The 15,349-nt window shown below is 33.6% G+C and overlaps 1 protein-coding gene across 5 annotated transcripts in view; it reads left to right on the forward strand.

The window, feature by feature from the left end:
* The window catches only part of N4BP2 (NEDD4 binding protein 2), a 70,769-nt gene that overhangs the window by 24,185 nt on the left and 31,235 nt on the right, over positions 1–15,349 (forward strand). For all 5 annotated transcript variants that reach the window (XM_027544314.1, XM_027544311.1, XM_027544313.1 and 2 more), the window contains 5 exons: positions 667–791; positions 3,309–3,397; positions 6,841–6,917; positions 11,197–11,349; positions 13,033–15,349. The exon at positions 13,033–15,349 is cut by the window's right edge and continues 61 nt beyond it. In XM_027544314.1, the coding sequence (XP_027400115.1) occupies positions 667–791; positions 3,309–3,397; positions 6,841–6,917; positions 11,197–11,349; positions 13,033–15,349 (2,761 nt within the window). The remainder of the gene's footprint in view (positions 1–666; positions 792–3,308; positions 3,398–6,840; positions 6,918–11,196; positions 11,350–13,032) is intronic.

A 15,349-nucleotide genomic window follows, 5' to 3' on the forward strand; every position in this document is an offset into this window, starting at 1 on the left:
GCAGAGCATGGGCCCTAGGGCCTTGGGACTTCGGTAGTTGTGGCACATGGGCTTAGTTGCCCTGCAGCACATGGAATCTTCCTGGACCAGACCAAGGACTGAACCCAAGTCCCCTGCATTGACAGGTGGATTCTTAACCACTGGACCACCAGAGAAGTCCTTAACTTTGTATAATTGAGCTGATTAAATGAATAGTCTAAGAGTTTCCTCTACTTTTAAAGTAGAATTAAATATCAAGGTACTTGCCTACCTGGAAGTGACCTTCAGCATAGAGCGGGTAAGGTAGATCTGTGTGTATCAAGTGGCCAGATGAGGGAGATGCATGTGATTGATAAGAATTTTGAAGCATTGTTAGTTACTGGTTTTCTTGATATTTAAAATTGTGTTAACCTTCATACCTTTATAGTAAGGACAAAGGACTTCATAATATATTTTAAAAGTTTCCGAAATAATAATTTACGTAAAGCAAAGTAGACTTGCCTCGGTTTTCTTGGGAGTCAGACTTCTGCTTAGAGATTTTCAATGTGATTTGTTTGAGAAATAAAGTATCTTTATTCTTTTAAATAATGATACTTGAATTTTTAATTTGGATTATGACCTTGCAAAAATCAGGAGAGAGAATTTAGAAGAATAATTAATGAAAATAATTACGTTTATCATTCACAGGACTTTGCAAGAGGATAATCCAAGTGGAGTTATTCTTAGTACTGATGATTATTTTTACATAAATGGACAATACCAGTTTGATGTAAGATACTTAGGAGAAGCACATGAATGGAACCAGAATCGTGGTAAGGATAGACATCAAGTGATGGGTAATATTAAGAGCAATATAAAGGAAAAAATCCGCCAGGGGTTTTTATTTTGAGTGACATACAACTTTTAAGTTGTAATTAACTTTCATTCTAAATTATAACTATATAATATAGATAAAATTATAACTATAGCAATTCTTATTACATAATAAGTGGAGGAGGTAGTCTCGTAGATCTGTGATGAGGATTAAATGAGTTAATTTTTGTAAAATAGCTTAGAACATTGCCTGAAATGTTTAAGTTTTATTTAGTCAATGGAGATCTTGTCAGAAGTAAGTCAGATTTTCTACATTGGTCTGGAAATAGCTCAAGATGGTTACAGTTGTCTGGCATGCTCTGGTTCCAGTTTCCTAAAATAGAATTTGCATTGTTAACCATTAGTCTTCCCTGCTGCTGCTGTTGCTAAGTCGTTTCAGTCGTGTCCGACTTTGTGCGACGCCCACAGACGGCAGCCCACCAGGCTCCCCCATTCCTGGGATTCTCTAGGCAAGAATACTGGAGTGGGTCGCCATTTCCTTCTCCAATGCATGAAAGTGAAAAGTGAAAGTGAAGTCACTCAGTCGTGTCCGACTCTTATAGACCCCATGGACTGCAGCCTTCCAGGCTCCTCCGTCCATGGGATTTTCCAGGCAAGTGTACTGGAGTGGGGTGCCATTGCCTTCTCCACCAGTCTTCCCTAGATTGGCCTAATTTTTGTAGAGGATTGTGTGAGAGTGGAAAATGACTTCCCTCAAACTAAACCTGCAGGAAGGTTATTGGTAAAACCTCAATTTTCTTATTAGTGCAACTATTCACTGAAGATGATTTTATCATGAAATGTTTAGTTATGAATAGTTTGAATTTTATATGGGAAATTCTTGTTAAGACATATAGACAGTATTTTACTTAGCCTTTCTTTTGTGATACATGCACTTTGAAGGCTATTCTTGAGTTTGTCATCTTTAGACATGGTTAAATTTTTCTATATTCTTTCTTGAACTAAATATTAAAGTAAAAATCAGGAATATGAAAATACCAACACAAAAATAAAAAACAGTCTGATGTGATCAAGTGCAGTCTTGGATTTGCCAGTTACCAGCTGTGTGCTCTTAAGCAAGTTATTTGTAGTCTCCAGGATCCTGTGTCCTCATCTGTAAAAGAGTTTAATAGTACTAATCCCCTAGATTTCTTATAAAGGTTAAATGAGAATGAAGAGTGCTTATCAGTAGTTCAACTTGCCTTTCTGTAACAACAACTGCAGCAATAATAATTTGAAATTAATTGGCAGAACTTTTTAAAAAAGCTTTATTGAGTGAGATAAAAGTCAGATAGTTTTAAACATATTCCTTGTTGTACAACCATCACCACAATCAAATTTAGAACATTTTTTATCACTTCAGAAAGACCACATACCCATTAGCAGTCCCTCCTCATTTCTCCTTAACTCTCTCCCAACCCCAGGCAACCACTACTTCACTTTCTATAGGTTTATCTATTCTCGACATTTTATCCAAGTAGACTCATATAATATGTGGTCTTTTGTGAATGGTTTTTTTTCACTTAGCATAATGTTTTCAAGGTTCATCTGTGTTGTAGAAAGTATCAGTAATTTATTCTTTTTTATGGCTGAATAATATTCCATTATGTGGATATGCCACATTTCATTTATCCATTCATTAGTTGATGGATATTTGTATTGTTTTCATTTTTTGGCTATTATGAATAATGTTGCTATGAACATACCTGTCTATGTTTTACCTTTCTAGGAACTGTCAAGCTATTTTCCAAAGCAAGAGCACCATTTTACATTCTCAGTAGCAGTATATGAGAGTCCCAACTTTTCTTCATCTTTACTAACACTTGTCTTTTTTTTTTTTTTAATTAAAAAACTTTTTTTAATCTGATCTTTTGGACTATGGCTGTCCTAATGATGGGTGTTACGTGGTATCTCATTGTGGTTTTGATTTGCATTTCCCTGATCGCTTTTTGTCTGTTTATTGGCTACTTGTTTATCTCCTTTGGAGAGCTTTCTATTTAGATCTTTTGCCATTTTTAAATTGGATTATTGTCTTTTTATTGGTTTTAATGAAAACTTCCCCCCTATTTATGCTGTCTATACATTTAATATACACATCAAATTTAGACCAGTTTTTATTTAATTTCTGATTATAATTTTAGTATTTAGGATTTATTATTCAGCATTTTCCTGTACTTTAGTTTTTCATATACTCAAAATAGTATTTAGAAGTAGTGGTGGTTTAGTTGCTAAGTCGTGTCTGACTCTTGTGACCCTGTGGACTGTGGCCCGTCAGGCTCCTCTGTCCATGGGATTTTCCAGGCAAGAATACTGGAGTGGGTTGCCATTTCCTTCTTCAGCGTATTTAGAAGTAGAATTGTGAGTAAAATTAGCACATATCTATGATTTTCAAATTATGAAATTTCAAATCTAATCAATAAGATTAGATTTTTTAAAACATAGTTATTAAAAGTGATTTCTCATTTTCTGTTTTTCAGCAAAAGAAGCATTTGAGAAGAAGGTGTCTCCTGTAATAATAGATAATACAAACCTACAGGCATGGGAAATGAAACCATATGTTGCTTTGGTTTGTACCATAAATTGTCATAAGTCTTTAATAATGGGTTTGGAATTTTGGGGGGATACTAATACTTAAGTGAATTCAAGCAAACAGTCCTGACTTTTTAGTAAGTTAGCATTCATTCATTTACTAAAAAGCTGACTTGGGCACTCTTCTTTCATGGCACCCTGGCTTATTTCTGTTATAGCACTAAGTACATTGTTTTTATCAGTAGGTCATGAGTTGACAAATTTTTGTCTAGAAAACACCAGATAGTCAATATTTTAGGTTTTACAGGCCGCAGTCTGTTGCATATTCTTTTTAAATAATCCTTTAAACATAAAAAATATATATATATATATATTTATATTTATATATCCTTAGTTCCTAATCTGTTCAAATATTGGCTGATGGGCTGAATTTGGCTTTAAGCCATCTATTTTTCTTGAGGGTAGGGCTGTTGTTTTATTCATCATTGAATCTACAAAGTATAGCACTGGCATATACTAAATATATATTTGTTGAGTAAATTGATGAGTGAAGCTTTTGTGAGTATGTGTATTATTTGTTTTATTCTCCCAAGATTAGCACATGTCTGGCACATTGAAGCTCAGCTTGTTTCTTTAGTTAATGAATGTTATACTTGCTATTCTGTATTTTTAACACATCCAGCTTATACCCCCTTTACTGTGCCTAGTGTGTTTGTACTGTTTTGAAGGTGTGATTCTTTACTTTGCTAAAGAAAATTATGTTTCCTTTGAAAGCAAGTGAGATTTTACTTCTGTGCAGCGTGGTAGAGGAAACAGACTTCTTTGAGGCTGAAATTCAGTTTGCTTTCTGGCCTTAGGAGTTCCTAATTTCTAGACTAATATATTTACCACAGGGACGTGCTTTCCCCTTAACTTTACTTGACTCCTCTGTAGGTTTTTCTTAGCTTCCTGCTGTCATCTTAGAAAATTTTTTAACACTTTATTTTCCTATGTAGTAAATAAAGAAGCCCCCAAATTATATGTTTCTGATTTTCATTTAGGCTTCAGCCTTCTATAATGTTATCTTTTCCCTTATTTATTATATAACAATTAAAAATGTAAATCCTTTTTTCCAATACTGATTCCTTGACTCTTTTCAACTCTACTTAGAAATATAAAGGACTCCTGTTTATCTTAGATGCCAAATGCTTTTGTCTTCATAAAGAAGTAGATGCAGGAATTACTGTAGAGGAGAGGATCACCTTTTGCTTCTTTTGTTATTAAGATAATGAAAGTGTAGAAGAGTGGGATAGATTGGAGATAATAGTCTATTACTGTCTTGACTGTCATTCACAAAAGTAGCTAAAATAGTAAGTTAGGGATAAATAGGGAGCAGTCAAGTAGCTTAGTTTCTACTGGCTAAACATAAATATGTGTGTGTGTGTATGTGCACACACACACATAAAATATATGGCAAAGTAGTATTTTCCCTTGTGGACTATCATATAGGTTGACCTAAGTCAGAATCCTCTTACATAATATAATTTATTGTTAAGATTTGTCCATTGATAATGGGAGTTGAAAAAGTCTTTAAATGCTTAGTCTCTTTTTCTCTGTGTGTATGTGTGCATTTAAAATTAATTTGATTCTAAGAGTTAAATATACCCCTTTAGGTAATTAGAGACCTGGACTATTGCCAGCCATTGAATAAATTATAGAAATTTGGTGCTGAGGTGAGGAGATGGAAGTGAGCAGGCTCATTACAGGGTATTATGTCACTACTACCTTGGTGTCTGGGTTGATCTTTGAACTTTTCTGTCAGAATGACAGAAAATAGCAATGACCACTATTGACATCTTGTCATAAAACTGAGGGGATCAATAGTGGGAGGTGAGGTCAGAGATGTAATGGTGGTTAGGGAGATGGCAGGGCAGACTTATGTAAGGGCTTATGCCTAGGTCTCTGTGAGGACTTAGGATTTTACCTTGAGTGACATGGAAGATACATTAGTCTGCTCAGGTTGCCATAAAGATTACCATAGACTAGATAGCTTAAACAAGAGGAATTTTATTTTCTCACAATTTTGGAAACTAGATGTCCCAGATCAAGGTCCAGGAGGATCAAGTTCTGTTGAGAGTTCTCTTATTGCTGTGTTCTCACATGGTAGAGAGAACAAGTTCTCTGGTGTCTCTTCTTACAGGGACACTAGTGCCCTAAACTTTTGACTTCATTTAACCCTAATTACTTCCATAAAGGTCCTGTCTCCAAACGCAGTCACATGGTGGAATGGGAGTTTCCACATAAAAGATTTGAGAGAATAAATTCATTAGTTCATAACAGGGTTTTGAGCAGAGTAGTGACATGATCTGACTGTTAAAAGAATCACTGTAGGGCAGGGTTGAGAATAGACTTGGGAGTGGGGGAGAATGGAAGCAGGAAGGAGACTTGTTAAAGGGCTTTCGTGGTAGTTAAAGAGATGACATGGTTCAGACCAACATGGGAGCAGTGAAGGTCATGGTGAGTAGAGATTAAATTCTGGATATATTTTTAAAGTAGAGCCAGTTGAATTTCTTATTGGATTGATACGGATGTGAAAGAGAGGCATTAAGTATGGCATCAAGTTGGGTTTTGGCCTGTGTAACTGAAGATTGACATCAGTTGAGATGGAAAAAGTTCAGGTAGAATAGTTTCTCTCTCTTTTTTTATTTGGCATTGCTGTGCCAAAATACTAGAGTTTTGAAAAATAGTTTCTCAGTAGCTGTCATTGGGAATTCCATGATTTCCTGGCAGACCAGTAGTTAGGACTTTATGCTTTCACTGCCGAGGGTGCCTGTTTAATCCCTGGTTGGGAAACTAAGATTCCCTCAAGCTGTGCAGTGTGGCCAAAAAAAAAAAAAAAAAAGAATGCGTTGTCATTTAAAATAGTTTTAAAATTATAAAAGTCATGTATGTATTCTGATAGGTATTCAAGCCATAAAAAAGAAAGCCTAAAGTCCTATTCCCTTGAGGTAGATACTTTTCATAGTATTTTTGAGACTCCTTCCAGAAGTTTTCTATACATATGCAGATTATCTTTTTTTATTCTAGTGAAAATTCTGTATCTTACTTTCTTAACAATTTACATTAAGAACATTTTCTCATTAACAGAGGATTTTAAAAGCCATTGTATGTATTTTCATTGTGTGATTATATCCTCCTTTATTTAGCCAGTTCCATATTAATAGACACTGTGTTGTGTGTATTCTTTTGCTATTACAAATAAAGATGAACTAGATATTCTGCTGTGTATATAATTTTGCACTCTGACATAAGTTTTTATCAGTAGCATAAATTTCTAGAAGTTTGTTGTTGGATCAGAGAGACTTCATCTTGCCTGGTAACACACTCATCAAGATAGATAATCTTTTATATTCTTTCAGTTTTAACATGCTGTGAATTTGGGGAAAATTTAATTTCATGGAAGTAATTATTTAAAAATGCATTTGTCTTTTTTGTATGTAGTCTCAAAAACATAAATATAAAGTCCTTTTCCGGGAACCGGATACATGGTGGAAATTCAAACCGAAGGAACTTGCAAGGTAAAACTTGGAGCTTATATAAAATGTTTTAGTTTTGTGAGAGTGAGAGAAAGTCCATCTAGATTATTTTCCTCTTGTAAATAATGAATAAAACAAAATGGATTAGATTGTGGCTTTGCCACTTAAAAATTGACAAAATTTTTATTGCCTGTAGGTTCTGTTTTCAGTTTATGAAGAATTTGTATCTTTTTATTCTGAAATTGAGTTATTAAACAGAAAAATTCCAGTTGTGTTATATAGCCAGTACTTTGTTACTTATTAAAAATATAATGTCAATATCTGAAACTAGAAGAGACTAGGGTTTGGCAAACCTGAACTATGTGCCATTGGAAGGAACAAATTGTGGTAGCTGCCTGGTGACTTACCGTGCTGGAGGGAAGGGAGAACATGTAAACAGAAAAGGTAGCAAATGTTAGCTGTTTGGGTTTTTCACTACTCACTCTGCTTTCCCCCACAAGATTATACTTTTTTCTTTAATTGTTTAATTTGGATGAAAATATTACTCAGGACATGGACAGTGTATTTTGTTTTGTGCTTTGTATTCCCATAGAGATAGCCCTAAATTAATTTTGGTCAGGATATTTTCTTCTTGGTAATTTGAACTGATTTCAGTATTAACTGAAGGACAGCTTGTCTTCAGGATATTTACAACATTGTGCAACCATCACCACTGTCTAATTAATGAATGTTTTCATCACCTCAAAAAGAAACCCTGTACCTGCGATTGCTAGTCACTCCCAGTTCCACTTTACCCCTTGGCAATCACTAATCTGCTTTTCTGTCTCTGTTAATTTGCCTGTTCTGAACATTTCATGTAAGTGGAATCATGTGTGAACTTTTGTGTCTGGCAGCTTCACTTAACATAATGTTTTCAAGGTTCACCCATGTTGTAGCATGAATCAGTATTTTATTCCTTTTATTATCCTCTTGATACGTTACTAGATTTGGTTTTCTAATATTTTGTTTAGGATTTTTGCATCGGCATGAATGAGTGAGATTGACTTACAGTTTTTATTCTTTGCCCTGTCTTGCCTGGTTTTGGTATGATGGTTTTAGGTTCATAGAGTTAGTTGGGAAGTATTTTCTTTTTTTCTCTTTTTCTGAGTTTATGTAAGTTTGAATGTTTGATAGGATTTACTTACGAAACTATCTGTATTGTGTGTTTTCTTTGTAAGAAGTTTCAATTGGAATTTGTCCATTATACCAAAGTTTTCAAATTTATTGACTTTTTATTAAGATGGTTGATATTCTCTTCAAGTTTAAATCTCTGCTACATCTATACTTAGTTCCCCTTTTTAATCCTAATATGTTTACATGTATTTTCTTTTTTTCTTGTTTATTCTCACTAGAGATCAGATTTTTTATTAGCATTTTCAAATAAACATCTCTGCTTTGTTGAGCTTTCTATTATACGTTTGTTTTATGTTTAATTCTTTTCTGCTTCTCTTTTATTCTAGTTTCTTTGCTTTAAAAAAAAAACTATTTTGCTTTGTTTATTGTTATTTTTGTAAGGCTTGAACTGAAAGTTCAGGTTATTTTCTAGTATGAGCATTTAATGCTGTAAATTTCCTTACGTACCATGCTAGCTGCTCCTAGAATTTTACTGTGTAATATCTTCTTTTAATCATTTATTTTCTAGTTTGCATTACTGTTACTTTTATTCTTTAACCTTTGGGTTATTTAGAACTATATTTTGAATTTTTGAGTAGATGGATATAAAATTTATCTTCTCAAAAAATTGATTTTCAACTTTACTTCAGTAGATAAGATTATGTGGTTTGTATCAAACTAATTCTCTGATATTTTTAAAGATGTATTTTACTAGTTCATTATCAGTTTGTTATAATGTTCATATTTGCTTGATAAGAATGTATGATGGTTATAGTGTATTACTATATCATTAAATCATGCTTATTCATTTGCTCACATTATATATAACTTTTTTGAAAATTTTGCTTAATGAGTTAATCTTTAAGAGAGGGATGAGAAAAATCTACTGTGAGAGGTGTGTTGAAATCTTCCTCTACCACTATTATGTTGATTATAATAGTCTTTCCCTATAATTCTATTTTTTGTTTTAAATATACTAAGGATATTTTTTGAAGTCCATATAGTCTTAAGATCTTTGCATCACTCTAATGGAAGCTTTTATCTTTGTCCACTGGTTTTCTTTTATTAGTATTAATTTTTGTTATAAAATCTAATTGTCTAATATAAATAGAAATATACCAACTTTTTTTAGTTAGTATTTGAGTGTTATTAATTTTTCTACACTTTTCCTTTCAACCTTTCAGTATCTTTGTGTTTAGGTGTATCTCTTATGACCAGTATGGCTGGGTTTTAAAAAATTCACTCTGTCTTTAGCTTTTAACTGATATTTTAGTTTTTTTACAGTTACTTTGGTTATTCATATAATTGGTCTTGTTTCTTACTGCCTCATTCTGTGTACTTTTTATTTATCTCACATTTTTTGTGATTGTTTTTTCCTATCACAGAAAATTAAATATTTGATTTTTTCCTCCTATCTTGCCTTACTTCGGATTTTTAAAAATTGAATGCAGATTTGCTTGCTCATTTTTTCCTTCTCTACTAGTTTGGAGATTACATATACTATTTTAAGTCTTTCAGTGGTTACATTAAAAGTTTTATCATGCAGACTTTTAAGTTAAACCATTTTCTTAGCCTTCCTCTTCCCACATACAAGAACTTTCAAACATATTAACTCTGATAATTAACCTCCCTTCCAGCTTACAGGCTCTGACTGTCTAGAATGTACAGGTAGTATTTGTTTTCACTCATTTAGTTATTGCTTTGTGCTTAATTTTTCTTTCATCATAGGCCTTTCATCTGAGAATTTTCTTCTGCCTGACATTCATCTTTTAGAATTTTCTTTACAATTTAGGCATGCTTTATGTCAAACTTTTTTTTTTTTAATCTGGAAGTTCTTTTATTGTGCTCATTCTTATAAGCTTTTGCTGAGTGTATATATTCTAGATTTACAGTTTCTGTTATTGATAACATTTAACTGTCTTCTGGATTCCATTACTATTATTGTCAAGTATAATTCTAATGGTTGTTTTCTTTGTAGATAATTCATTTATCAAATTTCTAGTTGCTTGTAATATGATTTCTATCTTTGGTGAATGACAATTTCAGTATTATGTTTCTAGTTGTGGATTTCTTATTTATCTTGCTTGGGATTTGTTGAACTTGTGAGATTAGGAGATTGTCTTTCATCAGTTCTGGAAAATTCTTAAACCATTTTTCTTTAAATTGTTTCTGTCCCACGTACTCTCTCTTCTCTTTCTGGGACTTGGATAGATACATACTAGACCTTTTGGTCTGTCCTCTATGTCTATGTCTCTTAACCTCTCTTTCATATTTTCTATCTCTTTGCTTCTTTGTGATCTGAAACCAGACAAGATGGAGGTATGTAAATATGAAAGCCAGATTTGCCCAGCTGGCAAATGCTGATACTAGCCCCAGGATCCAGACACTAAATACTTGGATCCAACCTGAGACAGGAGAGTTGCAATTGAGATGTTTTCGTTAAGATAAAACTCTTAAAGAACTAAAGCATACCATCTTGCCTCTTGGCAGATGCAACTCCTGTTGCTGTATGAATGAAAGCACTTTCAGTTTCAGGCCTAAGGATTCCCATATATTAGATTCAGCTAAGTATACGAGCTTATAAACAAAAACAAAGAAATAAACTACAATGAGTGAAAGCACAAATATAGCAGATTTCATATTTGGACATCCAGAAACTTCAAATAGGAATTTTTTTTTCTCTTCGCTTGAACTTAAGATGTATTAAAGTGTGTGTTTACTTTAATTTATATGGGATCCCATTTTATTGTAATAGGAGAGTCCTTTGGGACATTTTGTCTGCTGTACTGGTGTAAGTAAGAGCCTCTGAGTAGAAATTTTTTAGTCACTAGTTAGTAATTAAAATGATGGCCATATTCTTATGAGTTGTTTTTTTTTTAATAGCACTTGTGAATAAGTTCTTTTAAAGTGATTAAGATTTGCTGGTTTTTTTCCAACTTGATAAAGGATATTTGGAAAAGATTGTGTGGCATGATTAAGAAAATAGTAATTTAGGACATCCTGAATAAAATGAAAATGAAAATTAAATAGTTTACATTGTGTCATAATAAACCAGTTTTGATATTTTTACATATTAGAAATGTTTTTTTTTTGACATTATATGAGCCGATTTTTTAAAAATACCATTACTGATGTTCCTCTTTCCCTTTTTTCCCCCTGGAATTTTTAGGCGTAATATTCATGGGATAAGCAAAGAAAAAATAACAAGAATGTTGGAACACTATCAACGTTTTGTTTCAGTGCCAATAATCATGAGTTCTTCAGTTCCAGAGAAAATCGAACGCATTGAATTGTGTGCATATTCTTGTGACAGAAGTACTAGGTAGGTTAAAGTCTCTATGTACCAAAGTTTAATTTAAAAACCTAATTTAAAAAGTGTGATAATTTCGAAGGAATTCCCTGGTGGTCCAATGGTTAGGACTCTGCTCTCACTGCTGTGGGCCCAGGTTTGATACCTGGTCAGGGAACTAGATCCCATAAGCCCAGAAAAAATTTAAAAAAAAAAAAAAAAAAGATAATTTTGAAACTTCTAAAATCACTGCAAAATAACTGTAAAAATAAGTTAGGCATTTGTTGTTTATAAGGTTTAGGTATAGTTTTACGTAGAGCAGGATACTTATGGTTAGCAAGAGAAGTAAAAGTTTATGTGAGTGATGACATATGTGGGAGATTCATTGTCTTCTGATTTATGTAGGTCCATCTTTATGCTATGAATATTCCTGTCTTCTTTATTTAACTTGCTGCTATTGCAGTATTTATGTTACCTTATCTACCCCCTGTTGTTGTTTTGTAGTTACATTACTTCTTAATTCTCTTAGATATTAATAAAAATACTTTCAAACTATCATAAAAATGTATTACTCATGATTAAATAATACAAGTCACAGCCTTTGGAAGTTTGTAGTTCAGGATAGTACTGATTCTGTTAAAAAATATTTAGGGCACATAAACAATTGAATAAGTAGGTGAGGAAAGAAGAGCCTTAAATATGTAGAGAGGTCTGAATGCTCACATTTTTTGATGGTAGGGGATGAGAAGCTCTGTTGGAAAGGAGTTAGGAAAAGAAGATTCATAAATGCTGCAGTGTTGCAAAATGGATAAGAATATGGGCTCCTTAACTGTATTTCCTGGCTTCATATCCCAAAGCTTAATCTTGACAGATTATAAGATCTCTCTATATTTCAGCTCCTCATTTGCAAAATGGCAATAACACTTTGCTTATAAGGATCTCATAAGGATTATGAATTAATACTTGTAAAGGACTTATAATAGCATCTGGATGTAGAAAACTGGTTAGGTGTGATTTCACTTAGGAAGGCTTCATGGGAGAGGTGGGTCTTTGAGAACTCCTGCAGTATAGAAAGGAAGATGAGTTGACAAATAAGGAAAATGCACTGAAATTGAAAGTATTAATATAATGATTTGGCAAAAGTGCTCTGAGTCTGAAAATAACATTGAGGGTGGTTTAAAAAATATTTTTAGCAAGTGACATCTCAATTGAGAGCTGTCCTCCCTTTCTCTCATTTGACTTAATTGTGCAAATCATGTTGACTGACTGTGACTTTGTAAATCAATCTTAAGCATTTTCCTTGGTAGCAAAAGACAGGTGGTACAGAGGCAGACCTAGTTTCACATGTATTAAGCTTTAGTAAGTTGGAAAGGAGCCCAGGAGGTATCCTGTTCTGGGAACAAATTTAGAACCTTAACTTTAATATTTAATGCATCATAAACACCTTAACTGAAAATCTCCTGTTAATTATTTAATTCAAAAAAAGTTTTGAGTGCTTCGTGTAAGCCAGGCCTTGTGCTCGGTGTTGGGATTACAATAAAGGGGTGTGTTCATCATGTATTAGGGTAAGATCAGGTATCTTGTCTTTCAGTTGAAAGATTCTTTAGTTTAAATCATAATATTAATGTTCTTTAGTTTAAATATATTAACAGTATTAATATTACTAATCATAACAGTAAGAGATTTCGTTATAATACTTAAAAAAAAATCTTACAGCCCAAGAGACAATGAAGATATTACTTCTGAAAAAGAAGAAAATGTTTTATCCTCGTCTTTGAAGCATCTAGAGTTAACTGAAGAGAAGAAACTTGATGTGACCAAAGAAAATATGTTGCCTGAGAATATTGCATATCTCCCTAACGCAGATTTAAACAAAGGAAAAAAAGAAATAAGTGATATGAATCCCAATATTCAGAATGCTTTCATTCAGGAAGCTCCAAACACATACTTTCCTGATTCTGAAAGTGAAGTACAAGTTACAGACAAAAGTGAAAAAGAAGAGCCAGTAGAAATGGCTCTTGAAAAAGAGTGTAGTGAAACCAATGCAGATAGTTTGTTAGAGAGAATGTCACCAAGTAGTTGTTATGGTGAAAATAATCAAGGGGACTGTGGTCTTTCAAATCCTGTACCCAATCAAAATGAAAAATCTTTATCTAGTGAAATATTGGAAGAAAGAGCGGCAGTAAAGAAAAAAGCCTTTGGAAAACAAAAGAGCAAATCAACTTTGGAAAAGTTTCCAAAACACGAGCTGTCTTTTGTTGGTGACTGGCCAGTTGATAAGACTATTGGTCAGAGGACAAAAAGGAACCGAAAAATGGAAAAAGCCTCATCTGTACAAAATGACAAAAAGTATAATCGCCCTCAGTCACATAAAATATTAGATAATAGTTTATCTGTGAGTGTAGATTGTATGCAGCCACAAGGACCTCCATATGAAAATGTAGAGGATGACGACAGGTCACAGTGTGGTGATGCCTCGGAACCTTTCAGTAGCTGTGAATATGATACTTACAAAAACCCGGAAAGAGATTCATTCAACATTGTGGGTGACTGGCCTTCCCTCGATTCGTTAGCTCAGAGAGAGCACAGATCAAGAATACCAAAGGCTGGCTTAAATGAACCCAGCCTAGAATTTGGAACCAACAGCAGTATGAATGAAATATCCTTATACTCTTCACATGAGGCCTGTTGGGGCACAAGCCCTGAAGAGCTAAAAACATTGGGTGGTTGTACTCGAGGAAGTTCTGAAATGTTGCCCAATGAAATGACCTATGAGAGTAAGACTTGTCCAAGTAAAAAGATTCATAGGGAACACACATTGTCTCTTCCTTATATCAATAGTGTGCCAACTGTCCCTGAAAAAATAGGACCACAAACTTTAGCTGAATTTTCAGAAGAAAAGACTAAAGAAGTCCCTGAAATAGGAGTAGGCATGTGTACCCAGACTGAACCACAGGATTTTGCTCTCTTATGGAAAGTAGAAAAAAATAAGATTAGTGTTTCTGATTCTCTGAGAGTATTAACAGGAAGATTAGATGGATTTAAACCCAAAACTTTCAATATTAACACAAAATTGGATGTTCAAGAAGCAATTCCATATAGGGTAATGTATGACAAAAGCACATATGTGGAAGAAAGTGAGCTCACCAATGCTGATGAATCTGAAAATCTTAACATTCTTTGTAAACTATTTGGATCTTTTTCATTAGAAGCCCTAAAAGACTTATATGAGAGGTGTAACAAAGATATTATTTGGGCCACAAGCCTTTTATTGGATTCTGAAACCAAATTATGTGAGGATACTGAATTTGAGAATATAAAAAAATCATACGATGAAGCACAAATTGGGCCATTTTCTCTGGGACTGAATTTGAAGGAAATTATTAGCCAAAGAGGAAGCTTAGAGGATTCTAATTTTTCTGTGCCAGAATTTAGCCATGGAATTGATATCAATAACACTAATGTACAATCTACCTGTAATTCCAAAAAGGAGAACTTAGAGCAGGCAGAAATAAGAGCTATAACTACTGAAAAACATGGATTAGTAACAAGTATACTTCCTACTGTAGAGCTAAATAATAGTAATGAAGTACTTGCTAATAGTCAAACAGAACTTTCAGGTTTATATAATGTGAAGCAGTTTTTTCCAGATACTCTAAAAGCTACTACCACTAAAACTGTGAGTGAAATGGAAAAGAATTCAGAAGTTGCAGAGACTGGAGGTAACATACCTTCTTCTTTGAATTTGTCTGACATTTTGAACTCTGTATCAAGCACTTCAAATCTTGAGTTACATGAAGAAACTTATTTTACTAACTCTTTTGAAATAAATAAAAATGAAAATCTTCCAAAGGACTATGTGAAATTTCCAAACACAGAAGAATTTATGATTGAAGAGGAACAGGAAATGGAGACAATTCTAATGGCAGGGAGTGCTTTGTCAGCTGGAGTTACTGGAGAAGATAAAGCTGAGACACTGAATCCCACTCCAGTGACAACCAAATCTCTGACCATAGACTGTCTTGAATTGGCA

This window comes from Bos indicus x Bos taurus, chromosome 6, assembly GCF_003369695.1.
Source record: "Bos indicus x Bos taurus breed Angus x Brahman F1 hybrid chromosome 6, Bos_hybrid_MaternalHap_v2.0, whole genome shotgun sequence".
Taxonomy (NCBI): domain Eukaryota; kingdom Metazoa; phylum Chordata; class Mammalia; order Artiodactyla; family Bovidae; genus Bos; species Bos indicus x Bos taurus.